Here is a 26,889-nt window from a genome sequence, read left to right on the forward strand (position 1 = left end):
GGAGTCACTTGGTCCTCATTGACCTTCTTTATTTATGTTGCCTTGTACACCGCTCCCCACCTCCCATTTAACCCGTGGCCTCTTGCAGAAGTACCCATTGTCGTCATCTCGATTTGGGAGAGAGTGTTTGGATTGTATGATGTTGTGAAAAGATTTGTGTCGAGCATTCTTTGAGGAAGAAAAACTAAAATCTCAAAAATACAGGAAACGTGAAAGAAAGAGAAATTTTGCATGTAGGATTTAAGAGAGAAGCGAGAGCTGACACTGAAGAGAGCTCTAACTGAGTGGTTTCTCATGTTGAGCATCTTGGCCAGCTTCCTGGGAGGCGAAGCAAGTGTTAGGTATTCCCCATCTCCCTCTGCGCCTCCCCTCCCCCTCAATACAAAAGATCATGAAAAATCAACACAGTTATGTCAGTGCTGCCTATTTCTTTAAAGAGCTTGCTTTCTCGTTCGGCTGTAGCAAGAACAAGTCCTCCTTGGAGACTTTTCTCTGGACACATTTTTCCTCCACCTTAAAAATCTGCCAGACCGCGGGAAAAGGCGGAAGAATTGTATAAAGGACACCCACAGAAGTTTGCCCAGAATCACCAGTTGCTAACATTTGCCAGTTTGCTTTACTTCTGTCATCTATTCATCCTACTTGCCTGTCTGTCCATATGTCTATCCTTTTGTCATTTGTGGGTTAAAAAAAATGTTTATTTGTTAATTTTGAGAGAGAGAGAGCATGAACATGAGCGGGGTAGGGGCAGAGAGAATCCCAAGCAGACTCCATGCTGTCAGTGCAGAGCCTGATGCGGGGCTCAGACTCACAAGCTGTGAGATCATGACCTGGGCTGAAATCAAGAGTTGGATGCTTAACCTACTGAGTCACCCAGGCTCCCCTTGCTGAGCCATTTGAAAAAAAGTTGTAGCCATCGTGTCCCTTCACAGCTAAATATTTAAAACATGTATCACCAATACGTACGGGTATTTTCCTATGCACTCAGAATGCCATTCTCACATCGAAGGAAATTCACATGAGCTCAGTGTCCCTTACACACTGTATTTATATTTTCTCAGTTGTCCCAAGCTGCTTACAGCCGCCTTCCCCCACCGGTCTGGGATGCAGTCAAGGTTTACACATTGCGTGTGGTCGTTAACACCTCTTTAGTCTCTTTGTAACAAGCCTTCCGCCTTTCCTGGTTGGTTTGTTAAGTTTTTCACGGCCTCAGTTTTGTGTTGGAGGAATCCAGACCAGTGGCCATGGAGACCGTCCCACGTTCTGGATTTGTCCGGTTGTACAGAACGGCACATAGATGATATTCTCAACGCTTTATCCGGGAGGCACGTGACGTCAGGTTGTCCCATTGTTAGTGATGCTAATTTTGGTGACAGTTGTGACTCTTAATCCATTGTAAGATTGCATTTCCCCATTTGCAGTGAATGATTCATCTGTGGGTTGATGCGAACACCGTGGTCCCCATGTGAACCATGTGGTTGTAGCATTCAGTGGTCTTCTTTGCCCGACTCGGTCATTACAGTGCGGGTTATGGGATGGTCGTTTTTCTCATGCTGTCATTGTTTTCAATATGTATCGGGTAGCATTGTAACATAAGAAAAACATCTTCCTGTTTCCCTTTTCTCTTCCTTTCAGCATCATTCAGAGACCCCTGTCGTATTTCTATTGGGTATATAATCTGTTACCGTCATTTTTCTGTTTTTATGTTCAGATTTTCCCAAATTGGCCAGTTGGAGCTCCATCAGGCTGGCTGCTGTGTCCCTTTGCACTGACTCCGTTAGTCTCTTAGCACGTCCTTGCTTTCTGGCACAGCCTTGAAGGTTCCCTGCTCCGGCTGTTCCTCCAGAGAGTCCTGGCTCTTATCACTAGTGAATGTTACCTGGAAACCAAGCCCTTGCCCTAGAGACTTTAACTGTAAGTAAGAATCCTCTTACTCGTCCTTGGCAGATACAGTACCAACGAAGGGGAGACCTGGAAAACGTTCATCTTCTCCGAGAGCCCAGTGTTTGTGTACGGGCTCCTCACGGAACCCGGCGAGAAGAGCACTGTCTTCACCATCTTTGGCTCCAACAAGGAGAATGTCCACAGCTGGCTGATCCTGCAGGTCAATGCCACGGGTGCCTTGGGTAAGCCGCTGCCTCCTCGGCCCCCTTCATGGAGATATTTGTTGACCAGGGCCTCGGCTTCGACGCTCTGTACTCGAGAGAGCCTGTAGCCGTTGAAGGAGACGGACACGTATGCAGTAAGCGGTTGGGAAATACAGAGGTAGTTACTCAGACAGTTCTTAGTAGGAGCAGGTGTTATGTCTTGTGTCCTCACTTCCTGTCTAGTCGCTGGCGCATAGTAGGTCTGCGTGTGTGTGCGTTGAACAGGTGAGTAAATGAAAAACATCCCTCCACATCAGCAGTTCTGCTTTGACAGACTCAGCGGGTGACTCCCGTGTGAATGGCAGTGTGCCCCATGATGCGGGGACCTCTCAGCCGTCTAGGATCTCATCTGCCGTCTGCTAGTGTAGGCACAGGATGTGTAAGTAAGCAGGGAGAAGTGTAATCCAGAGTCTTTCTTCCTCCCCCGTTCCCTCTGCAGCCCTACTCTTTCCTCCCCCTTCTGCCTCAGCCGGCATCATTCCAGCTATCTGGAACATCCCCTCTGCTACCCATTCCATTTCTCCTAGTCGAGCTCCTTTTCACGTCTCAGGATCCAATGCACTTGGCCGCTAATATCCCAGCCAGAGGACCCCTCCCCCGCCGCCTCTCGTCCGTGTCCAGAACATAAGCCCACCCCTCACGCCGTGAATTAAAACTTGTGTCTGTCACCCTGTTTATATCATTCCCCATCGACTAGATTACAAGGGTCTTAGAAAGAAGAACCTGTCTTGTGCATTCTGTATTTTCCGCCCACTGAACAGCCGGAGAGCCTTGCAGCCAGGGCTCAATAAGTAGTTGCTGATTTGAATGGCATTGAGTTGACGGCTGTTCATCAGTTTCAGGCAGCATGCAATCTGACACATCTATAAAAAAGACGCAGAGTACCAGCATAGACGTAGGTATACTTTGGAATTCCCGTAGAAGCCACTCTGCTTAAATTCCAAGTGAGTACGGGTGGATGGAGTGACCGTCCAGGTTGTCTTACCATTTCTCAGCCCCTCCTTCCGTGAATCTTCCACGAACTTTCTTCCAAGCAGTGACAGTGGACTCTGTTGCTCTCGGGCCATTCCTTCCAGGTGTGCCCACCCTACCCCCCCCCCCCCCCCGAAAGCAGGCAGGAGACAACACCCCTGGGTGACACCATCTACCAACGATTCGGCGTAACTCCCTGGGGGATAAGCACCTCTGATACCCATTTCTAGAAGGCACTGCAGAATCTGCTAAAATATTTCAGAGGTTTAGAGAGTGCCAAAGGTGGCTTGCTTCTTCCCAGATTTCTCAGACGAACGTCTGTGTTTCAGGCGGTACCATTTTCATTTGCCTGGGTGCCTCCTGGCATCAGAGCAAGGTGATCAGAGGCTTGGGACAGTTCCCGAGGTCTGCGTGCCCGCTGAGAAGCACCGGGATGAGCCGGACGTGGGTGGCGGGGCTGAGGGGCGGGGAGGACAGGAAGGCCCATGTGGGTGTCCCTCGGACGCTTCATGCCGCGTTTTCTTTTCCTCAGGGGTTCCCTGCACGGAGAATGACTACAAGCTGTGGTCACCGTCTGATGAGCGGGGCAACGAGTGTTTGCTGGGACACAAGACTGTGTTCAAACGGAGGACTCCCCACGCGACGTGCTTTAACGGAGAGGACTTTGACCGGCCCGTGGTCGTGTCCAACTGCTCCTGCACCCGAGAGGACTATGAATGGTGGGTTCTTCCTGGATGCCTGGGGACTGGGTTGTGTCTTACTCAGCAGTGCTACATACAGACTAGGGCATGGTCCCTTCCCCTGAGGGAAAGAAGGCAATCATAGGAAATATATATTTCCTTTTTTTTTTTTTTAAATTGTTTTTGGGGACGCCTGAATGGCTCAGTCGGTTGAGTGTCCAACTTTGGCTCAGGTCATGATATTGCAGTTCGTGGGTTCAAGCCCCGCGTCTGGCTCTGTTCTGTGCTGACAGCTCAGAGCCTGGAGCCTGGTTCAGATTCTATGTCTCCCTCCCTGTCTGCCCCTCCCACTCACACTCTGTCTCTCTCTCTCAAAAATAAAGATTAAAAAAAAAATTTTTTTTAATGTTTATTTATTTTTGAGAGAGAGAGAGAGAGAGAGAGAGAGAGAGACAGAGTGTGAGCAGGGGAGGGGCAGAGAGAGAGAGGGAGACACAGAATCCAAAGCAGGCTCCAGGCTCTGAGCTGTCAGCACAGAGCCCGATGCAGCGCTCGAACCGACGAATGGTGAGATCATGACCTGAGCCGACGTTGGACGCTTAACTGAATGAACCACCCAGGCGCCCCAGAAATAAAGATTTCCTAAGAATTTTTGATGTGCCAAGAATGGTGCTAGGCACTTTTTATATAGGTTATTCCATGTAATTCTTATAGCTACGAAATGTGGGAGAGGAGTTACATCCTAGGGAAGCTGCCGTAGTTTATTTAGGAATGGATCACTCTGGGATTTATTTCTAGGAGGGCGGCTTCCAAAGGGAACACACTGAAGGTTCCTGTGTAAGTAACTCCTTTTCCTTAGAAGCCCTATCCTGTAGGGAGTGTGCTTTTTTTTTTTTAATTTTTTTTTTAACGTTTATTTATTTTTGAGACAGAGAGAGACAGAGCATGTACGGGGGAGGGGCAGAGAGAGAGGGAGACACAGAATCTGAAACAGGCTCCAGACTCCGAGCTGTCAGCACAGAGCCTGACGTGGGGCTCAAACTCACAGACCGCGAGATCATGACCTGAGCTGAAATCAGACGCCTAACCGACTGAGCCACCGGGCGCCCCTGGGAGTGTGCTTCTTTATCTGCAGTGAGGGGATGTCAGTGCATCTATATTTGTATATTCATCAGTCCTGGAGCAAAGTACCCAAGGCAGGGCTGAGAATGGTGACAGCGGAAGAAATGACAGGCCCACAGATAACTGTGGCCAGAGAGGGAAAGCCACACGTACCTTGGAGGAGGAAGGGGTGCTTTTATTGTGATTGTTGGCAGGAAGGAGGAGACTGATTTGGGGCTTGGAAATCAGGAAGTTCCTGGAGGAGGCACTGTTAGAGATGAAAATGCCTGGATTTGTGGACGGGAGCATTCTGAGAAGATGTGGCAGCACTGGGGAGGCGGAGGGGTGGTGGGGAGGTCATTGGCGGTTTGGTTTGGAGGCCTTGTCGGTATGAAGTGGGGTCAGTGAGGGGAACTGAGGCTGGTAGGTAAGGGTAGAGATAGCGGTGTGGACCTTATTCTGTAAGCAGCAGGGGGTCTTTGAAGGCTTTTGAGGAGAGTCGCTGATCAGAGCAGAGCTTAGCTTTGGAAGATGATTCTAGCAGTAAAACACACAGGGTCTGGGAGCCCATAGGCAGTCCCTGGTGTCTGTAATCCGGCATGAAATCACCCCAGGCTGGGCGGGGCTGTCAGAGAGCAAGGGTATCGAACTAAGCACGTCACTCACTTCTCAGCCACTGCCATTCTCGGAACAGCTAAAGTTTGCTTTAGGAAGCCACACTTATCTCGATGAAAGCCAGAAGCCTCTGATATGTTCTAGCCTGAGGTTGGAACAGGGACATGGGGTAAATGTCGTAGGCTTTGCGAGCCCTGCGGTCCATGATGGTGGCTTGGCGACTGCTTGTGGGAGCACAGAAGCAGCCGTAGGTGGATGGGCATGCCTGTGGTCCCAGAAAGCTCTGTTTACAAGAACAGCTAACCAGATCTGGCCAACTCCTGCCCTAGACCCATGCTTCTGAAACTCGAGCGTGCGTATGAATCACCTGGGATCTTGTTAAAATGCCAGTTCTGACTCCAGTTCTGGGGTTCTGTAGCTGGTGCCCTGCTCTGGGTGATCTGAGCTCGCTAATCTGCCAACCCATCCTTCGAACAGCCGGGTTTTAGACCGTACAGGACGCGCATTCTCTTTGAAAGCCGTGTGGTTCTGAGATAACGGCATAGAGCCTTGCAGTGTAAAACCACAGAGCTGTTTGACGTTCCCAGGGTTGTCCGTTCAGTGCCCCTTTGCTACCTTGTGTTCTCTCTTAGATGCCCCCAAATTGTAAATTCTAATCTGAGAGCTTTTGCTGGCCTGAGGTCCCCTGACTGTAGAGGCCCTAATCATGGAAAAGTTTGTAAGGCTCTCTCTCTTCTCTCTTTTATCCTCTCTAACTACTTCAAGACAAAAGGAAGTAATAAACATGTAAGAAACCCTAACAACTCTCCTTTGTTTTTGGTTTTTTTTCTTAAAGACCCCTGCTGTGCTTTTTCTCTAAAATCTGCTCCCTTTCTACCAAAACCAAAACGACGACAGCCAACAACCAGAGGCTGGTATGCCTTCTTGGTAAACTGGCTTAGCTCCCACTGGTCTCCCACGCCCATCCCAGCTGACTCGTGGAAACCCACTAGGGGCTGAGGGTTCAGTTTGGACGGGGAAAACCACCTGTCTTGCCTCTCACAGAGTTGGGCTTTAGGCCAGATGAGATCGTGAGGGTGATGACCCATGAAAATGATGAAGGATGTATTGATTTCAAGGCCTCTGATCGTGTAGCTGCTAGAAAGGATCTGGCTGGCTCCTGGAAACGTTTGGGGGCCTTGGACCGCGGCAGTGAGGACGGGATGGTCTGAGGGAGGACTGTAGGAGGGGAAAGGAGAATGAGTGAGCTTACAGTTTCCGTGCGTTAGTTCAGCTGGCAAGTGACAGCTACATGTGAAAGTCTGGTTGCTTCTGATGGTCCTTTCTGACCTCTCTGGGAAGCCCAGCCACTGGCCCATATGTTCCTTGATTTCAGAGTTAGTTTCTTTCAGAAGCTGGGCTTAACCCTCCCAACGTGTGTTCACGGCCTATTAGGCCGTGACCTACAGATTGCAGAAGCCTAAGAACAGGTGCTTTGCCATTGGAGGCAAGTAAATAATTAGGTAATGCTCTACCTAGCCCCCAAAAAAGATCGTAAGCAGCTGTTCGGTAAAAATGACCTGATTTAATGAATGAGACATGTTCCACGAATGAGACCTGTTCCACACAGTAATGAAACTCTCCCTTCTGAAAAATTCCTACAAATTGCTAAATGTCGATTGTGGCATAAGGAACCCACAAACCACTCAGCCCCGTATCTGTGAACACTTCTCGTGGAGAAAGTATTTAATAAGTAATTCATTGGTCTGAATAGAGTAAAGGAAGCCTTTCGAGTAGAGCATGTCAACGTGGAGAATCTCTTTGAATTCGAATTTCGGTTTGGGGCCTGGCTTTGGGACGTATATAGTGTAACTGCCTCCTCTTGGGGTTGTTCACTGCGGTAAAGGGCAGAGTCAGGACTAGACCTGGTGTCCCGGGTTCCTACTCCAGCTCCTCCCACCCACCCCCCGCCCCCGAGCTGAGTATTTTGGCAGAGATGTGGCCCCCAAATTGTGGAAGGTCTCGTGGGCCAAAGTGTTGTGTCCTAAAGTACAGGATGAGACACCCACGGTGATTTTAGGTAGTGCATGGACATGATCTTAAATAACATTGAGGGGCGCCTGGGTGGCGCAGTCGGTTAAGCGTCCGACTTCAGCCAGGTCACGATCTCGCGGTCCGTGAGTTCAAGCCCCGCGTCGGGCTCTGGGCTGACGGCTCAGAGCCTGGAGCCTGTTTCCGATTCTGTGTCTCCCTCTCTCTCTGCCCCTCCCCCGTTCATGCTCTGTCTCTCTCTGTCCCAAAAATAAATAAACGTTGAAAAAAAAATTTAAATAACATTGAATCATTCATTTAAAAAAGGTGATTCTTTTAAATTTCCTTTCTAATGCTTGTCAGCATGTCAAGGAGAAAGTATCACTGAGTGCTGGTAACTCTTTAACATTTGCTGGTCCCTCTTAACAAAGAGAGGGCAGACCCAGGGCCTTTGGGTGGGGAGCTAGATCCAGCTAAAAAAAAAAAGTAATATTATTTTGTTTCTGGTGTAATGATTTGTATTGCCTTTGTCTGTTTTTGGCATATGATCGCGGTTTGCCAGTCGTGGTTCAGATACAAAGTTTCTATTGAAAGTGTGTTAGCATAAAAAAGGGAGTGTTCTTCAAAGGACATGTTTAGTAACTTACAGTAAGTCGGTAGGCGGTATGGGAGAAGTCACAAGAGTTGGTATTGACATGCCCCAAGTACACAAGCCATTGGCCCTAACAAACCCCGATTGCCTTTGCAGTGACTTTGGCTTCAAGATGAGTGAAGATCTGGCATTAGAGGTCTGTGTTCCGGATCCTGAGTTTTCTGGGAAGTCATACTCCCCTCCTGTGCCTTGTCCTGTGGGTTCTACATACAGGAGAACAAGAGGGTACGTACCCCAACGTGCTGGGGACATGTCTGCACTGGGTTTGAGAGAGCAGAGAAAGCCACCTGGGCTCCTTTCGTACTCCAACTGCTTGGATTCCTAGCGGGTCTCAGGTAGCTTGGGCAATATTTAGAATTAGGATGTTTACAAACGCTTCTACCCTCTGTGAGAAAAAAATGCAAACCCGTAAGCTTCTCTGTAGCTCTAGCTATATGTTAAGTCATAAACTTCAGCAAGGACACATCGTCATAGGACTTTGTGGAAGGGATACGAGTATACTCTTGCCCGGGACAGTCTTCCCAGTTATCTGGGCTTCCCAGTGTAATTATAAGCAGAACCAATTGAGAATAATGAAACATCCTTCTTGTTCTATAGGGAAATGAAGAGATGGATGTGGATAGGAAATAGGTTTCCAGGTATGAAGACTTAATGGCTATTCTTGGATGTGTCTGACCTCTTGCTCTTGGGGCGGGGGGGTGACAGCTATCGGAAGATTTCTGGGGACACTTGTAGTGGAGGAGACGTTGAAACACGGCTGGAAGGAGAACTGGTTCCGTGTCCCTTGGCAGGTAAGAGGTGGTTTCTTGCCTTTGAGTTCTTGAGACGTCATTGTAGTGTCCTTATGATCTCACACTGGTCCAGTCTTGTGGCCCTTCTAACTCAGTGGTGGAAAAACATAGAAATTACAAGCATCACAGACCTCCCCTTTTCCTCTAACCTTGGTATCCAAACCAAATTTATTTATAGCCTTATGCTTGCATAGGAATAGAGAGTAGTTTTTTGAGGGAAATCCCTTTTGCTCATTGAACAATGTTTATTCGGCATCTCTTGTGTCCTAGGCATGGCGAGGGTCTTGTGTGTGTTCCTTGGTCTGTTTGTCAGAGTTGGAACATAAAGAAACTATGGCTCTTTGGGAAGTAGCGAAGCGGTCTATCTTAATTTTTATGATAATAATTATAACGAATACTTGAATGGAGTTTCACACATTTAATGTACTTTTCCTTGTGTTGCCATTTTAACCCTTATCACCACCCAATGAAGCAGATACTATCACGAGCTCCGCTTCTTTTTTTTTTTTTTTTTTTTTTAACGAAGAAGCATGTTCAGAGGAGAGGATGAATCGACCTGTTTGAGGTCACGCATCTGGTAAGGGACAAAGTTCAAATTCAGACTCTTAAGCCCCATGCCCTTCCTTGGACATCGCCCCAGTGGCAGATGAGTGTCATTCGCATTATTTTAGGTGACCATTATGCATGCTCATTGGGAAAGCGTTCTTTGGAGCGAGTGTTCGCGCTGTAAGGGGACAGTGTGGTCCAAACGTGCATTAAGTTGACTGAGCGGTAATGGCACAGGTATTTGCAACCCAGGCAGGAAACGATGATCCCCTTGCAAAGAGTTCACCTCCCGGCCTCTTTTTTCTTCCCTCCTATTTCCAGTTCTTGTTCTTGCAGAACTTCCTTATTCCCTGTGAGCCCTTCCTCCTGCTCTTACCTCTCGGTGAAGGTGGATGGTTGGGGCTGCTTGGACCCGTGGTGGTGGTGGTGGTGGTGGTGGTGGTGGTGGTGGTGGTGGGGTCTGATGGAACAGCCATCGGCACCCCACTGAATCACGAGAAGTGCATGGCCCTCCGCAGACGGGGCAGAGCGCCCCCCTCCATTGCTCACCGCTTGCCAGCGTTTGCCCTGGTGTTTTTCATGCTAAGCTCATTAGTCCCTTAATTTAATCTTCCATCATTACCAGAGTCATTAACATCCCTCGCTGTGGAGACTTCAAAAGAACACGGCTTCAGCAGATTCCTGCAAATGAGCAGATAATATTCAAATATGCTCCTCACGAGAGCTGTTACCGATGAGGGTTTGGGTTAGTAGGGCTGGAGTGGTTGCTCTCAAGGGCTGGAGTGCATACTTTCATAATAAACGTTTCTGAAGATACTTCTGTGAGGGACAAAACAGTGTGTGGAAAACCATCTGAACTGGTAAGAGAGCTGTTTTCTTTGCTGAGAGGAGAAAATAGAACAGGGACCAAAGTAGAAAAAAAGCACATTTGTAGTGTAGACCACCTCCCAAATGTAAAAAAAAAAAAAAAGAAAAAGAAAAAGAAAAAAGACGCATGGCACAGAAGGCAGGGGCGTACCAGGAAAGGAAAGGATGGTCTCCTAGGGCTGATGGGAACCACAGCATCTTTGTAAAGATTGAGGTAATCTGGGCATCTGGGCGTCATTTTTTTTTTAATGTTTATTTTTGAGAGAAAAAGAGACAGCATGAACGGGGAAGGGGCAGAGAGAGAAGGAGACAGAATCTGATAGAGGCTCCAGGCTCTGAGCTGTCAGCACAGAGCCCCACGTGGGGGTTTGAACCCACAAGCCATTAGATCATGACCCGAGCTGAAGTCGGACACTCAACTGACTGAGCCACCCGGGCACCCCTGGGCACCCTTTTTAAAAATGAAGTCGTCTTCCTTCCTTTATGATGACTGTAATAACACAGATGTCTAGGCTCTTCCTAGGCTGGGATTGGTCAAGAATTCTGTTCCTTTCCTAAGCACTGAACACCAGAAATGGGAAATGTTCCTCTGTCCCTAATCCTAAGGCAAGTCTTTCTGGACTCAGGCTCTGCTATAAAGGCATCAGGTGGTTAGAAGGAAAACCAGAGCCCCAGCATGGGGTTTGCAGATGTTGGAGATGCGGGGTGGAAAGCTTGCTGCTGTGAACGTGTCCTCCACGACCCCCTGTGGCAGCTGCGACGAGAGTCCTTGACTTCCCTGTCACGTACGGGTTTGGCAGTTTTCGTCTTAACGGCCCCCTTCACTGGGAATTACAGTGGGAAGCTTTCCTTGAGAACCAGAAGAAGAGATTAGTTACTCCGTGGTGGCGGCTTAGGTATTTTTCAAGTAAAATGAGACCAAAGGAGAAGTAGGCAAACTTAACCTTTATTAAAAATCGTATGTAGGGGCACCTGGGTGTTAAGTGTCCAACTCTTGATTTCGGCTCAGGTCACGATCTCATGGTTCATGAGACCGAGCCCCACGCTGGGCTCTGTGCTGACAGTGTGGAGCGGCTTGGGATGCTCTCTCTCCCTCTCTCTCTGCCTCACCTGCTTGTGTGCTGTCTCTCGAAATAAATAACCTTTAAAAAAAAATTGTGGGTAGATTTTTTGGGGGGATGCCTTATCTGTCTTCTAGCTGGGAAGCAGGCAGCTGGTCCACGTGAACTCACTGAATGAAGGGAATCAGAGAGAGCGAAAAACGGTCGCCTTGCAGGCCTGCGGCAGAGAGATTCAGGTCTTGGTCCCACACACAGCACACTGTCCAAATGGACACGTTAGACGTGGACGGGGCTGTGCTGCTCGTGTCCATCGCTGTGCAAAAATCTGAATATTTTCTAGGCCGTTCCCTAAGTAGAAGAGAGAGGATACCAGCTCCTCCAGTGACTGGTTGTCTGACATTAAGTAAGTCGTCTCAAACACTCTGGGCCTCTATTTCTGTGTCTTCGAAAAACGACCACGTGAGCATCTCCATTGTAAGAGGCAGCATTGTGTGGTGGGTAAAATGTAGGTCCTGGAGCCAGACTGCTCAAGTTCAAGCCGTGGCTCTTTTACTTCCGAGTTGGGTGACCTCGAGTGTGTTAACCTCTCTGCTGTCGGTTTTCTCACGTATAAAATCAAGCTAACAGTCTTGCTTCCATCAGGCGGTTGTTACGCCCACGAAACAAACGCCGGAAGGTGGTATATACACTGTGTAAGTATTTGTTAAGTAGAGATAGAATCTTCGGGAATGATCGCGTGGTGAGACGTTTCGTTAAGTATTCGAGAACAAATGTAGTCTTACTGTTTTGGAAACACACTAGGTTGATATAATTGCCCTGTGTCATCGTGAATAACGTCGGATGGGTGAGCAAACAGATTAGCTACGAGTCTCCGTGACGAGGGGTCTCCAGTCAGCATGATTCCCGTGCCGTGTGATACAGTCCTGTGACGAGGGAGAGCGTGCTGCGTGGGGTCATCATGTTCTCATGTGTAACTTGAAAGACTTCTAGGTCGAGCTCAGAAGCGTGGATGTTGGAGCATGCCTGCTGGGGCACCCAGATAAAAAAGAGCAAATGTAACGAGGGACACGGTTTGCAGACAAGACAACGGATTTATAGGGGTTGGAGTAGCTTGTCCCAAGTGGAAAGGCGATTCTGCTTTCCACATCTTGATTCCCGTGCTTTGCCACTAGATCCACGCCACGGGCCCGTGGCTCTGAGGCTTAGGCATGAGAAGAGAACAGGCGAGGCAGGCCAAGACCTCCTCAGCACCCCCCAGGCCCACCCTCTCTGTTGCTTTGTGTGTCTGTGCAGAGGAGAATGAGTTCATCCTGTACGCCGTGCGGAAGTCTATCCACCGCTATGACCTGGCCTCAGGAGCCACGGAGCAGCTGCCTCTCACTGGCTTGCGGGCCGCAGTGGCCCTGGACTTTGACTATGAGCAGAACTGCTTGTATTGGTCTGACCTGGCCTTGGACATCATCCAGGTGCGTCAACCCTCCGGTCTGCTCGAGGGGGCTACGCCTCGTGATCGCCCAGTCCCGATAAGCCTCTTTCCAAATGGCCCACTTCTAATTCCCAACAGGTATTAGAAATGGGTATTAGAGGTTTTACGTGGTAACTCATTTCAGGGCCGGCCGATGAGAATTTTCAGTCTTCTCTTTTAGCATTTTCTTGCCCTGCCTACTTCTGTCCTTGTAGGAAGGACAGAGGGAGCCCAAGTCGGCAGTCTGGCTTATAAGGGAAGCCTCACTTTTCCTGCTGGGAAGATTTTAGGACTAGCAGCGTAGGATTATTAGTCACTATCTCACCAGCTGCCTCTTAAGCGTCCTTCTGCCGAAGCCACGACCCGGTGATACTTGACTTCTCCGCGGTCCACGTAATTATCCACTTGAGCTATTCCGAACACAGTCAAGAACTGGGAAGTGAGCTCTAAAGATCCCCACACAGGCCAGATAGATAGCCATCTACACTCAAACCCATGCATCTTAAAGGAGAGCTATTTGATCTTTATTCATTGCCCACTTAATCCTTTTTAGAAAAGCAATTCCAACAAGCTTTCTCGGGTCTTCCAACCCAATTTTACTGTGCCCGGGTTTTGAGGAGGGTGGAGATGGGGGGTGGGGGATGGGCATTGGGAGGGACTGGTGGGTGGAGCTATCCCAAGGGAGGAGAGCCTCTGAAAACTGACCCGAGAACTCAGATAACAGCAGTCCGGCTTCATGTATTTTAAAAGCAAACAAAATCCTGCTTCTCAGTAATCTCCGACCTCATTATTGTGATACGGCATCGTTCAGTAACCAGTGTTCGTAACGCTAATGCCGAGTCATACAGATGATTACGTTGTGTTTAGGTGTTCTGCTGAAAACAGGAAGCGGTGACATGTTCTAGAACACTTTGACCGGAAACCGGCTTCGCTCACGTGGAAAGTTGACTCATCTAAAACCTCGCATCCCTTGCCAGCCGAGCCAGTTGAGGAAACGGTTACCATCGGGGGGACCGAGCTGGCGCGGGGTCGTCTGCGCGTTTCACAGCCTTTGTTCTTTTTCTCTCTTCAGCGCCTCTGTCTGAATGGGAGTACGGGGCAAGAGGTGATCATCAACTCCGGCCTGGAGACCGTAGAAGCCTTGGCTTTTGAACCCCTCAGCCAGTTATTGTACTGGGTGGATTCTGGCTTTAAAAAGATTGAGGTACGTGTGTCCCGTGCTGTCCATAATTAAGCGAGCAGGGGGTGCACCTGGGCCTGGAGTCACGTTTGACACCGAGGTGGCAGCTAGTGTGTCCCACCCACTTCTCTGGAGATTCTTCGAGAATTCCAGAGAATGGGCCAGCGGAGCCTCTGGAAAGGGAAGAAAAGGGGGAAGGTTCAGAATTCTCGCCCTTTGCCGTGAAGGGCCCATGTGAGAACAGGATGCCTGGACCCACCTGACAGAGATTTCACGAAGGTGCCCTGAATGGTTCTGTTTTGGCTAACGGCAGCATGTGGGAGTAACCATAATGGTAATCGTAATAACGCCACAGCATGATTATCGCGCCATGGTATCACTGCACTAGTATGACTGTAGTTGACCAGAGTCATAAAGACAACGTCACAATCATGATCACCATCATTATTAAAGGCAATGAGGACTCCCTGGGTGCGAAGCCCTACTGGAACCACTTTGCATGAATTATGTGATACACTTCCCACAACAACCCTGTTAACAGTGGGTACTTTTTTTTTTTAATGTTTTATTTATATTTGAGACAGAGAGAGAGAGAGAGAGAGAGAGAGAGAGACAGAGCATGAGTGGGGGAGGGGCAGAGAGACGGAGACAGAACCTGAAGCAGGCTCCAGGCTCCGGGCCGTGAGCTTTCAGCACAGCACCCGATGCGGCCTCGAACTCACGAGCAGCGAGATCATGACGTGAGCTGAAGTCGGACGCTTAACCGGCTGAGCCACGCAGGCGTCCCAGCAGCGGGTACTCTTATTATCCCATTTTTACCTGTCTGTGCCTTAGCTACCTAAGGCAACGCGAGGGTCAGGAATGGCCTCGACAGCACCAAAGTCATGGTCTCATAGGCACGCTCACCTCCTGGACGTCACGGCTGAGGCCCATCGTCCCCAGCCCTCTTTGTACTGCCGATGTGGAAGCATGGCACGCGGGTGGCACAGGAAGTGCAGTAGAGGCAGGGAGGCTCAGAGAGTCGGGAGAAGTTACCAGACGAGACCCGCGAAGTCGAGAGCCAGACCTGGTTCGGTCTTTATCTGGAAGCTGAGTGACTCAGGCGAGTTTCTTACCCACCGAAGCTTCGGGTGCTTCGTCTGCGATACGAAGGTTCGTTTATCCACTCAGTGGGTGGACGGGTGCTTTTTCCTCACGTGCTTATGTGCCAGGTATGGTTTGAGGTGGTGGAGAGACAGCAGTAGGCGAGACACAGGTTCCTGTTGTGATCGAGATTAGATTTTCGTGGAGGCAGCGAACGAATGAAGAAAGAAGTCTGTCAGTTCCGTCAGCGATGCGTCCTCCAGAGAATGTCCGGGGGGCGGGGGCAGTGTGATCGTGTGACTGCACAGTCAGGCGGCATGCCACGAGGTGGGCAGGAAGGCCTTGAGGATGTGACATCTGAGCGGAGCCCTGAGGACAGGGTGATTAGCGTCCACCCCACAGCGCGGCTGGGGAAGTGAACGAGAAGGCGCCCAGTGCCTTGGACATACTGAGTAGTGCGTCTGTCTTGCCCTTCCTCTCCTTTCTTTAATGTGTGTGGTCAGCACTTTGCCAGGTGCTGGAAGGATGCAGTAAAGCGTAAGCCCCCACACAGCATACAACTCAGGTCCCGTCTGTGCAGAATGGTGAGGGGAGTCACCGACAGGAAGTGCCGATGCTCGTTGCTCGAGGCAGGTCAGAGGCGTTAAGCCGAGGAAGTGGGCCTGGAGGTGAGTTTTGAAGGAAAGACACGATTCGATTATGGGGCAGAGGACAGGCCCGGAGGGGATATGGTAAGAGCAGACGAGGACGAGGAGTACGTCAGGCTTGGAGACCCACGAGGAGGCCAGTCCCACCAAAGTTGTAGGGGCTGACGTGGGAAAGAGAGAATATGGAGGAAGAAAATGAACGGTCTGGGGAGGCTCCTTTTTTGGTTTTAATTTTTTTTTTTTAACGTTTATTCATCTTTCGAGAGACGAGAGAGAGAACACCGAGCAGGGGAGGGGCAGAGAGGGAGACGCAGAATCCGAAGCAGGCTCCAGGCTCCGAGCTGTCGGCACAGCCCGACACGGGGCTTGAACTCACGAACTGTGAGAGCATGACCTGAGCCAAAGTCGGTCTGAAGCCAGAGCTTAACCAACTGGGCCACCCAGGCGCCCGTGTGGAGACTCTTAATTGTGAGGCGGGAACTTGAGGATTTGTTTTGTGGACAACGTAGAGCCACTGGTGGCTTGGAGCCTGGAGTGACGTAGTGGGTTTGCTTTGTGCAGATCTTCACCGCCCCAGACCTGGGGCACAGGCGGCCGTGTGGCTCCTCTGTCAGACCACGTGAGAATTGTCCCATGACCGGAGGAGGGAACAGCTCATTCCACCGGGAAGTTTCCCAGATGGCGCCTGCAGGGGAATCAGGCAGCCATAGAGGCGCGTGTCTGTAGGCAGCAGCCCCACGGGAAACTGTGATGTGGGCCTTTCAAGGAGCTCACATCCATCTTGGCCTTCCACCCACGGCCCCCCCCCCCCCCCCCCCCTTTTTTTTTGTCAGGTAGCTAATCCAGATGGTGACTTCCGACTCACGATTGTCAACTCCTCTGTGCTCGATCGGCCCCGGGCCCTGGTCCTCCTGCCCCAAGACGGGTAAGTGTGGCCCCAGAGGAAGTCAGCACGTGTCGGATGCTACAGCAGACCGATTTCGTGGAAATGCAAACTGCTGGACACAGACTTGTTTCTGATGATTATGGTTGAAATAACCTGTTGACTTCGAGTTTGAAGCCAGAGCTCAGTCATCTGGTCAGGTGACTCTACTCCTTTCCGTTCCCGAGCATCAGAGTCTCTGCACCCAGATGTCTCACATCTGTGGGGTGTTTTCTCCAACGAAGGGTATTATTGAAAGCAAGTCTCTCGGTTAGACGTGGTCAGGCCTGGTTGGATACCGTAAGGATTTTTACCTGGAGTTTGAGGCATGATGCAAACATTTGATCCCCTCCATTTTTTTCCTTTGCCCCCCCCCCCCCCCCCCCCAAGCTTGGGTGGGTTCTCTTACTAACAATTTGTAAGCACCTAGGAAATGCAAAGGTGCTTTTTATTAATTCCTTAAGTTAAGGAAACATAGCTGAAGGAAATTCTGGATTAGGTTTTCAGTCCTTCTAATATTTATGATATAGAATTCGATCTGCTTTTTAAGAGAAAAAAAATGTGTATGTACCTGATTAAAAACGTTACGAGAGCAGAAGTTTATGACGTGAAAACTACTTGTTTCCTCCTTTCTCACTCTTAACCCTTCTCGCTCACGCATCCTAAGGGTAACCATGATTAGTGGTTTCTTGTGTAGCTTTCAGAATTCTCTTTTACCCGTATACAAGCGTATATCCTTAAAACACATGTACACGCCCGTGTGTCAGAATCGGAGGACATTTGCTGTTCTGCATGTTTTAAAAATATTTAACGTGGTTTGAAGATGACGTTTTCATGTGAGCGCTTGTAGGTTTTTCAGGCTTTGTAATACTCTTTTGTGTATACCACAGTCTGTCACTTTCTCTGTATATTGACATTTTGGTGTGTATACATATATATCCGCCTAAAAGTGTGTGTGTATCTATACACACATAACACATATACGTGTACACGCATGTATACATATACGCACTTGCTAGTAAGAATGATGCCGTGATGAATAGCTTTGTATATTGCAGTCACGTAACTTGATTATATCTGTTTAAATTCCAGTAAAGGAATTCCTGGGTCAAGAAGTTAAGTATCTTAAGTTCACAATTACAGATTATAACAATAATGCTGAACGAACTGGCCTTATGTTTGTCGATGGGCTTCTTACCTCCTTGGGGTAGCATGTGACCCCCCCCCCCCCACCACCTTTCCCAGGTCTGATGTGATGTGCATTCTTTCCTGTTTTGACCAGGGTGATGTTCTGGACTGACTGGGGAGACCTGAAGCCAGGAATTTATCGGAGCAACATGGACGGTTCTGCTGTGCATCGTCTCGTGTCAGAGGACGTGAAGTGGCCCAACGGCATCGCTGTGGATGACCAGTGGATCTACTGGACAGACGCCTACTTGGACTGCATCGAGCGGATCACCTTTGATGGCCAGCAGCGTTCCGTCATCCTGGACAGCCTCCCCCACCCCTACGCCATCGCCGTCTTAAGGTGGGGCCTCCTTGCTGCCACCTTGGGCGGTCTGTTAGAGCTGGGGAAGAGTGTACCGAGGTGAAGAGCTGCTCTTGTCTTACAGAGATGCTTGTCTACTTCTAGAAAACCGGCTCATTTCTGAATTTGAGACAGTTTCCTTTACAGTTTCCTTTCCTTGACATCCTTTACGGATGTCACAGTTGCCGGGCTGCTCACTGTTCACATTTCAAAAGATTAAAGGTTGAGGTTGTTTCGCAGAAAAATCCCCGTTTGCCCTTGAGTGCCGGTAGTCTGGGCTCCGTGTCATCTCCTGTGAGGCTTGTCCGCCTCGTGCCCTGATGGCTTCAGATGACTCTGTACCAGCTGCGTTGCCCGTCGCTCCTGCTTCGACTCTAGAAAACAGAATGGTCGCTTCTCCCCGACGTTGGGAGCAGATTTCGAACCGAAGGCTGGACCGTGGGCAAACTTGATTGCTCATCGATAGTTTCCTTCGGGCGGGTTCCTTCTGTGCGGCTGTTTGGTGAGGTCTGGATAAAACCGCTGCCTTGCGTTTCGGCGGAATCTCGATGAGGCTGGTCGTTCACCAGTGACCGTCAGGCATCGCCCCGCACGGGCGAACCCCTGTTCTCACGGAGGGGTCCAGAACAGGAGACCAAGGAACTACGCTAACGAGCACGGTTTTCTTTTTTTCTTTTTTAGAATGAAATCTACTGGGATGATTGGTCGCAGCTCAGCATCTTCCGAGCTTCCAATACACCGGCTCTCAGATGGTGATTCTGGCGAGCCAGCTCACGGGGCTGATGGACATGAAGATTTCTACAAGGGGAAGACGACTGGTAAGGCAGTGTGCCCTGCTTCATCTTTCTCCTCGCTCTGTCTCTCGTGGAATCTCTAGGAGGGGCTGGGTGTGGGCAATCCCTGCTCAGGCGGGATCTGGCAGCCTGAATCTTTATTGTCACGACAACATGCACATTATTTAATTCTTCCTAATGACATCTTAATTTCTTTTCTAATGGTACACAAACAGCTGGAAGACAGCGTGTTTTTGCCTGCCTAGCGTGTGATACTTGGTGGGTAATTACACCCCCCTCCCCTGCCTTTGGCCCCTGACTGATTGGTGGTGTGGCTTCTGTTGCAGCTGGAGAGTCCCAGCGGGCGCTTAATCCCCACTTGGCAACCTTACAGGGCCCAGCGCCGTGCTGGGTGTGCAGACAGTCGCCGCCTCCTGACGGGATCGTGTCTTGTTCTCCGGTTGCCCAGATGACCTGTTGCTCATTGAGCGCCTGCCTGTATGATGCACTAATGAATGCGTCCCGCCTGCAACTCTTAAGGCCCATGAAGAAGGGGGTTGTGGTTTTTTTCTTTTTTTCTTTTTTTTTTTTCCCTTCTGTCCTCAACAGTTTTGCCACTGCCTGGCACTTAGTAGGGCTCGGTATTGTGGAAGAGGTCATGGAAAAGGAAGAGCTGCCAGTGGATGGAGACCGTAGCTGTCTTTTTTTTTTTTTCTAATGTTTTTATTTATTTTGAGACAGAGAGGGACAAAGCATGAGCGGGGGAGGGGCAGAGAGAGAGGGAGACACAGAATCCGGAGCAGGCTCCAGGCTCCGAGCCGTCAGCAACCGAGCCTGATGCGGGGCTCGAACTCAGAGGCTATGATCATGACCTGAGCTGAAGTCGGATCTGTCTTAAAGACTGCTGGCGGAGGCTTCAAGAGCTGTTCAGGTGCCTGTGACCCGCTGGTCCTGAGAAAGCCTCCTTCCTTATTTCCTGCCCTTTCCGTCTGTATGCCACCCGTATGCTTGGCTCTCCAGAAGAGACGGCAGGATGCTCCCGGGAAGAATAGTCCTTTTAGGAAGCACCCTATTTTTCTCAGCGGGATTAAATAGCACCCTGGGTCTGCTGACTCTCCTTTATTGACAAACTGCTAGGTTTCCCCCGGTTTGAGCTAGAATGTTGACATTGTTTGGTGGGTTTTGGCTGGCCTTGTGCTAAGAGAAGACTGTCAAAGGGAAACAATACGGTTATAGATACCCTTGTTATTTGGGGGAGACCAGTGGAGATAGCATTGAGAACACCCTTAGGAAACCATACGGAATGCTGGAAATGTCTCTGTTCTTGTCCTGCCTTTGCGACTGACCTGTGACGTGGGCGGGGGGCGGTGCTGGGATCCATGGATCATAGATTAGGGAACGACATCTCAGATGTTGTGAATTCGCTCTCTCAAAGGTCCCTCGCTGGTTTAGGAGCCGGGCTTTTGTTCCAATTCTGCCACAGAACGTAGGGGTCACTCTCTTCTCGGACATGGTGCCTGTTTTAAAACAGGGAGAGATGAAGGACTGCTTCTCAGCTCCAGGGGCTGAAACTCAGGGCCTTTGTCTGATGGAGGACCCCCACCCCTGCTGATGGGCGTGGGTAGCAAGCCCAGTGAGTCCTCAGCATTCCTCTGGATTAGGCCCTCCTTCCAGAAAGCAAGTCTGCCTTCTGACAAGCGCTTGTAAGCACGTGTTGCTGAGCACACAGCAGCGTTCAGATGAACCGCTGACCCTTGGGCTCTCCCCTCCCCAGTCTCGGCTGGTCACTTGCTTCATTCCGGCTGATGTGCAGTCACCGCCAGGTCCCGGGGGTGGGGGGGGGGGGGGGGGGGGGTGGTGTGCTGGGGGAGCGAGTTTGTGGTCTAAGCATGTGCATAGGTGGTCTCCTGGGGCTGGTGCACACGGGCCTGCGAGCCTCACCTTGGGGCGTGATTTCCCCTTTGTGCCCAACGAGCCCCCTTCATTTAAACCATCCAGAGTAATTCCGGGAGTCTGGCTGGGGTCTGGACGGAGATGTGTGCCGGTGGGTAGCACACAGACTCGGGCCTGCAGCCTCAGGACGGTCGCTGCCTTCTCTTTGTCTTTCCTCCATTTGCCTTTTCGATTCCTTTTTCTCCTTTGTGTGAGCAGGATCCTTGCAGCCGGCCTCCCGCCCCAGACACAGGGCCGAGTAAGCAAGGTCTGTGATCTCTCAGGCTAGTTTAGGTTAGCTGAGCACTTTCGAAGTGACGTCTGGCTGCCAACACTGCCTGTATGCAGCAGGTGCCTCTTGGCCTGAACTTGTTTGCTCTAACCTGCCTGATTTTTTTGGCCCCCTGTTTTGCACATTCGTGACCCCTGGTGCTAGTCAATCTCTATTATTTTAGTGTCAGCTCCTAGCCCACGTAGGACTATTAGCCAAGTGTAAAATATAATCGAGATGATAACCTACATTTATTTAGGATTCCTGTGTTTCGGTATCACACTAATGTGCTTTGTGGGCTTGAATGACCTCAGTTAACCTTCCCCAAATCCTGTGTACTATTAATATTTCTGTTTTGTAGATGAGAACACGAAAGTCAGGTTCATGTTTCTATATCTTACGTATAGTTAAGTGGTAAGAATTTGCACCGTGGCCTGATTCACTTCCAAGCTTGACTTCCATGAAACTGTTAGGCTCTGCTCCCTCTATCATCTGTTTTTGGAATAGCAGTGCCCTGGTATATGATGGTGATATGGAAGTCCTAGATGTTGATTGATTGTTGTTCGTGATAAAAATTTGTTCACTCCGAGCATTGTCCATTTGGGCGATTTTGGTTATAACCAGACGCCTTTCTTGATCTTTGTCCGATTAGTTTTCATATAGGGTTACTGGAATTTATTCTCCACAAAGAGTGCTTTTTCTTTTTCTTTTTTTAAATGTTTATGTATTTATTTTGAGAGAGAGAGAGAGAGCACACGAGCAGGGAAGGGACAGAGAGAGAGGGAGAGAGAATCCGAAGCAGGCCTCCAGGCTCTGAGCTGTCAGCACAGAGCCCGACGTGGGGCTCGAACTCAACAAACTGCAAGATCATGACCTAAGCCGAAGTCAGAAGCGTAACCGACTGAGCCACCCAGGCGCCCGGAGTGCTTTTTCTTTAAAGAGCTTAGTTTACAAGGCTGTTGATTTTCAGTTGGTTTTGCAATGGATTAAAATACTTTGGAGCTCTTGGAATGGTCCTTCAGAGTCTCAGTAATCTAAGGCTTTTAAATATCTGTAGTGAGGGCAAACACTTACTCTCTGAGGTGGATTTGATTCGATCATTGTCAAACGTTTAGATAATTAAGCAAGATAATAGCATTTCTGTGTCCTAAACTGGTTCTGGAGGAATTTTCCAAAGAGGAGATCTGAATATGTTCTGAATCTGCCCAATGAAGGCATCAGGGGCTGTTTGGTCTTTGAAGGGGACATCTTTGGAGATGATGACTGCCGTTGTCCACTCTTTATATCAGATTGATGGTCTCTGTATTGTCTTCCTTGCCCATGCAAGACTGCAGCCTCCTATATAGAGTCCCGTGGCCATGTTCTGGGGGTGGAATTCTGCTGACTACTCCTTCCATGCTCTCCCGGCTTCTCTGTAGCACCCCATAAGCTCCTGCCCAGTGTACCTCTGGGGTCAGTGACTGGGTCTGCTTGGTTTGGGGTTTGCCTCTGGACGCTGCCCTCTCAGACCGTATACATCTCTGTCTAGAACCCCCATTTTGGGGGGCGCCGGGGTGGTTCAGTCGGTTGAGTGTCTGATTTCGCTCAGGTCATGATCTCGTGGTTCACGAGTTAGAGCCCTGAGTCAGTCTCTGTGGCTGAAGTTCAGAGCCTGGAGCCTGCTTCTGATTCTGTGTCTCCCTCTCTCTCTGCCCCTCCCCTGCTCACACTCTCTCTCGAAAATGAATAAACATTAAAAAAAAAATTTAGAACCCCATTTTGGGTTCGGTGCTTCTGGCTCTTGCTTCCTGGGTAGGAACCTTTGCTCCACATGTGAAAGTGTTAGTCGTGTTCTTTTACAGGCATAGCCCATGTGAAAACATCATCCTGTCCTGGAGTCTTTTTTTTTTTTTTTTTTAAGTATTCTGTTACCATTCCATTTCTTGGAACACTGAATGCTGTGTTGTCCTCTGAATACAAAGAACATGTTCCAGATCGTTTTGGAGTTGTTTGCATTAGTGACAGCTCTGTGTTCTTCCCTGTAGCCTAGAGCATGTGTATTTTGAAAAAGGAATAATCTCTCTTCATGGAACAGATCAGGGTGAACTGATCTCTGGCATTTCTGCTCTAGTCAACCGGTTATTCTGCTGTGGAAACTCTACCTTTAGAGTTGGTTAATATTTGTAGAACGCTTTTGAATGTTTCATCATATGGATTCTCCTCTGCGAATGGATTTCGTGTCTTTGTAAAATGCTTCGTACTCTCCGTCCTTAGCATCTAAACAACACTGTTGCTATATCATTGTGACTTTATTTTATGCGTGTGCTAGTTAAAACACTGATGAAGTGCCAACACATCCAAAGCCACCTGAGCGTATCATCACCCATATTAATACCAGTCGTCATTAAGGAGCCCTGTTTTCCAACCTGCAGGTCAGTATAGGCAATGACATGGCTAAAATCTTCCCGCATGGAAACAGGTTACCTGGACGTGATTGTGGTGGGTGTGTCTGTCCGGAGATAGCACAGCTGAAGGACTGTCATCAGCTGAGTTTTATCAGAGCGTTTATGTGTATTTCCCCCCGAGTTTGATGATGGACAGTCACACAGCCAAAAGAACACGCTTACATTTCATAATTTATGTGGCTTTTATGGTGCTCCATGTTGTATCGTGTTTCCGGCTTTTACCCAGGGTGTGTGCATCCTTCCCGCCTTGCAGAAGGATGTGGAGGGTAGGAAAAATCCCTTTCCCATCATTGTTCATACCCACAAAAGTTCTTTCTCCGGAATGCAGTGAAGGATTTTGTGAACTTTCGTCTGGCCCTCTCTGTGGAAAGCTGAACCAGAGAAAAGACTGGAAATAGGGGGATCGATCGATTTAACTAGTCCTTGTGTGGATTTATTGCATGACAGATAGCACTGAGGCTAATGGGCACCGTGGCTGGCTTTTTATTCGCTCGGCCGCTGCACTCGGCGCAGAGGAATTGAAAAGCAGAGACCCGGGTGTTCGTCTGGGCCCTGTCATTACTCAGGTGCATGTTCTCATTAAGGGCTCTTGGGTCAGAGGAGCAGAAACCCAGTCAAGCTAACTCAAGTAAAAAGTGCTAATGAAAGCATAAAGGGGAATTGTGAGGAACCCAAAGAGAGGAAACAGAGGTGAGCCTTGTGGGGACAGGTGCAGGAAATGGTAAGACACCACTTCTGTCTCTCTCTCTCTCTCCTTCTCCCTTTGGGACCCTGGTGTGCCCTTCCCCTCCCCTCTGGAAGTCTGCCGTATTCTCCCGTCTGCCTCTCTGGAGTCTGTTTCTGCACAGCCTTGACCTGCACGGGGTTTGGTTTGTCCTGCCTCACCTTTGACACCCACGCCGCGTGACTTCTCTCCCGGCTCGGGCTCCCCAGTTGCTCTGTTGTTTTTCCATCACCCCAATTCCAATTCCCAGGAGGACACCGCGGATGCCCGGCCCTGAGCAGGGGTTGTCGGCACTCGGCCCTTCCCCTTTCTCTCTTTCTGCGCTCCGCGCCGTCGTGTGTCTGTACGACGAGCAGGCTGTGTGGATGTCAGTATCCCGTTCGGTGGTTTTTTTAACCGCGAGGTGGCCGCCGCTTGCCTTCTCTCCAGGAAGCAACGCCTGTGTGTCCAGGCCGTGCAGCCTGCTCTGCCTGCCCAGGGCCAACAACAGTAAGGCTGCCGGTGTCCGGAGGGCTTGTCCAGTCACTGTCCTCCCGTCCGGGGACCTGATGTGCGACTGCCCGCAGGGCTATCACGGGGAGAACGGCACCTGCATCAAAGAAGGTGCGTCCCTTCTTCTTTTCTACCCTCCTTCCTCCTTCCCTCTCCCCTCCCCTCCCCTTCCCAGTGCGGTGTGTTCCCCACGTTGCTGGGTTATTGAAATTGCCGCGGGTAAGGATCAAATCCGCTAGATACATACAGATATCCCGGCTCAGGGGCTGAGGCCTGTGTGCTTCAGTCCTCAGTGGGAGTCCCTCTTTGTTCTCCTTCTGCCTCTTTTTTATTTATTTATTATTTATTTATTTATTTATTTTATTTATTTATTTTCACTTATTTTGAGATAGAGAAAGAGAGAGCAAGTAGGGGAGGGGCAGAGGGGAGAGAAGAGAGAGTAAGAATCCTAAGCAGGCTCCGCACTGTCAGTGCAGAGCCCGACGTGGGGCTCAAGCCCACGAACCGTGAGATCATGACCTGAACCGAAGTCAGACGCTTCACCGACTGGAGCCATCCAGACGCCCTTCGTTCTGCCTCTTCCTTCCTCATCCACCCCTCCACATCTGGGTTTCTCAACTTCTCCTGCTTCCTGGCAGTTGGACCAAACCTGACTTGGAGAAAGGACTGGTCGGACCCCTCACAGCTCACCTGGGCTCAGCAGCAGCTCTTCCCACACCCTTGCCCCGCCACCCCCCCCACACACTAGCCCAGAACATCCAGAGTGTTCAGAATGACGTCGCAGAGGGTCTTGAGGCTTTACCTCACGCCGTGACCAACTGGCTCTAACAACCCCATCCATTCTTTCTTTGAATGTGAATACATAGATTCTAAAACTTTTCCTCTGAAAACCTGTTCTTCTTGCTTTCCTGTCTAATTTGTGCCCTTTTCACCTCCGCAGTCCGGCCCTGTATATTACTGTCAGTGAGGGGACCCTCTGGAAGGGGGCCCTGCCAGGAAGCGTCCGAATCCCTGCTATTTTCATTCCCAGGGTTATGTTTGCTTTGTAATCACGGCCTCCCTCCTCACAGCAGCCTCTTAGTCCTGGGCGGGGGAACACACGAAGTGGCCCTGGGGTCCCTCTTCCATAAGAAATACAAATGGAGGGGTGCTTGTGTGGCTCAGTCGGTTAAGCGTCCGACTCCTGGTTTCGGCTCAGGTTATGATCTCACGGTTTGTGAGTTCGAGCCCCGCATTAGGCTCTGTGCTCATAGTATGGAGCCTGCTTGGGATTCTCTCACTCCCTTTCTCTCTCTGACCCTACCCTCCTTGCTCCCTCTCTCTAAAAATAAATAAATACACTTAAAAAAAAAAAGAAATATAAATGGAAAAAAGATGATCCTGCCCTTCTTAGACCCGGGAGATTCTCTTTTAGGCTCTGGACATCCTCTTATATCTGTTTTAGAAAGAAACAAAGTTAACGCTAAGTTAACCAAGAGGAGAGGAAAGGCTTTTCTATATTTTCCATTAGAATGCCTTTGGTTACCCAAACAAGAGGCCATTCATCACGTGTTCTAGACTCAGTTTACCAAACAACGCATTTTTCTTTCTCCTGTGTTCATGGGTAGAAAAAAAACCTCAGAGTATTGTGTATCCTTTGGTACCTACTTGACTGAAAAATGGAAGATCTATGAATATATAATAGTATGTACAGAATACAGATGGCTATAACTATATTGACTGTGTATATTTTCATACTGTGTAGACATGGTCCCTTAAGCAGTTCCTTGGATGATTAATATTTTATAACGTTGATGGGCTGGTATCTACCCATTGGACCCAACCTGCACCATCACTGTCCTTTTTCATTATTGTAACCACCCCCGGCACCTCTCTAGCTCCCTCTTACCCTTAATTGTAATTGAAAGAGGAAATAGGAGGCCTCTATCATAATGCAGGTGAGCTTGGCACCCCCCTCTCTCCCTCTTGGCCATTTAAGGCCTGTTA

The 26,889-nt window shown here is 49.5% G+C and overlaps 1 protein-coding gene across 1 annotated transcript in view; it reads left to right on the forward strand.

The window, feature by feature from the left end:
• SORL1 (sortilin related receptor 1) overlaps positions 1–26,889 on the forward strand; it is a 172,305-nt gene that overhangs the window by 84,837 nt on the left and 60,579 nt on the right. The window contains 12 exon segments of the mRNA XM_030333675.1: positions 1,948–2,126; positions 3,652–3,838; positions 8,274–8,402; positions 8,883–8,968; positions 12,736–12,908; positions 13,980–14,111; positions 16,651–16,742; positions 18,022–18,319; positions 18,949–18,997; positions 19,000–19,059; positions 19,062–19,085; positions 24,841–25,014. Coding sequence (XP_030189535.1) covers positions 1,948–2,126; positions 3,652–3,838; positions 8,274–8,402; positions 8,883–8,968; positions 12,736–12,908; positions 13,980–14,111; positions 16,651–16,742; positions 18,022–18,319; positions 18,949–18,997; positions 19,000–19,059; positions 19,062–19,085; positions 24,841–25,014 — 1,583 coding nt within the window.

This window comes from Lynx canadensis, chromosome D1, assembly GCF_007474595.2.
Source record: "Lynx canadensis isolate LIC74 chromosome D1, mLynCan4.pri.v2, whole genome shotgun sequence".
Classification (NCBI taxonomy): Eukaryota; Metazoa; Chordata; class Mammalia; order Carnivora; family Felidae; genus Lynx; species Lynx canadensis.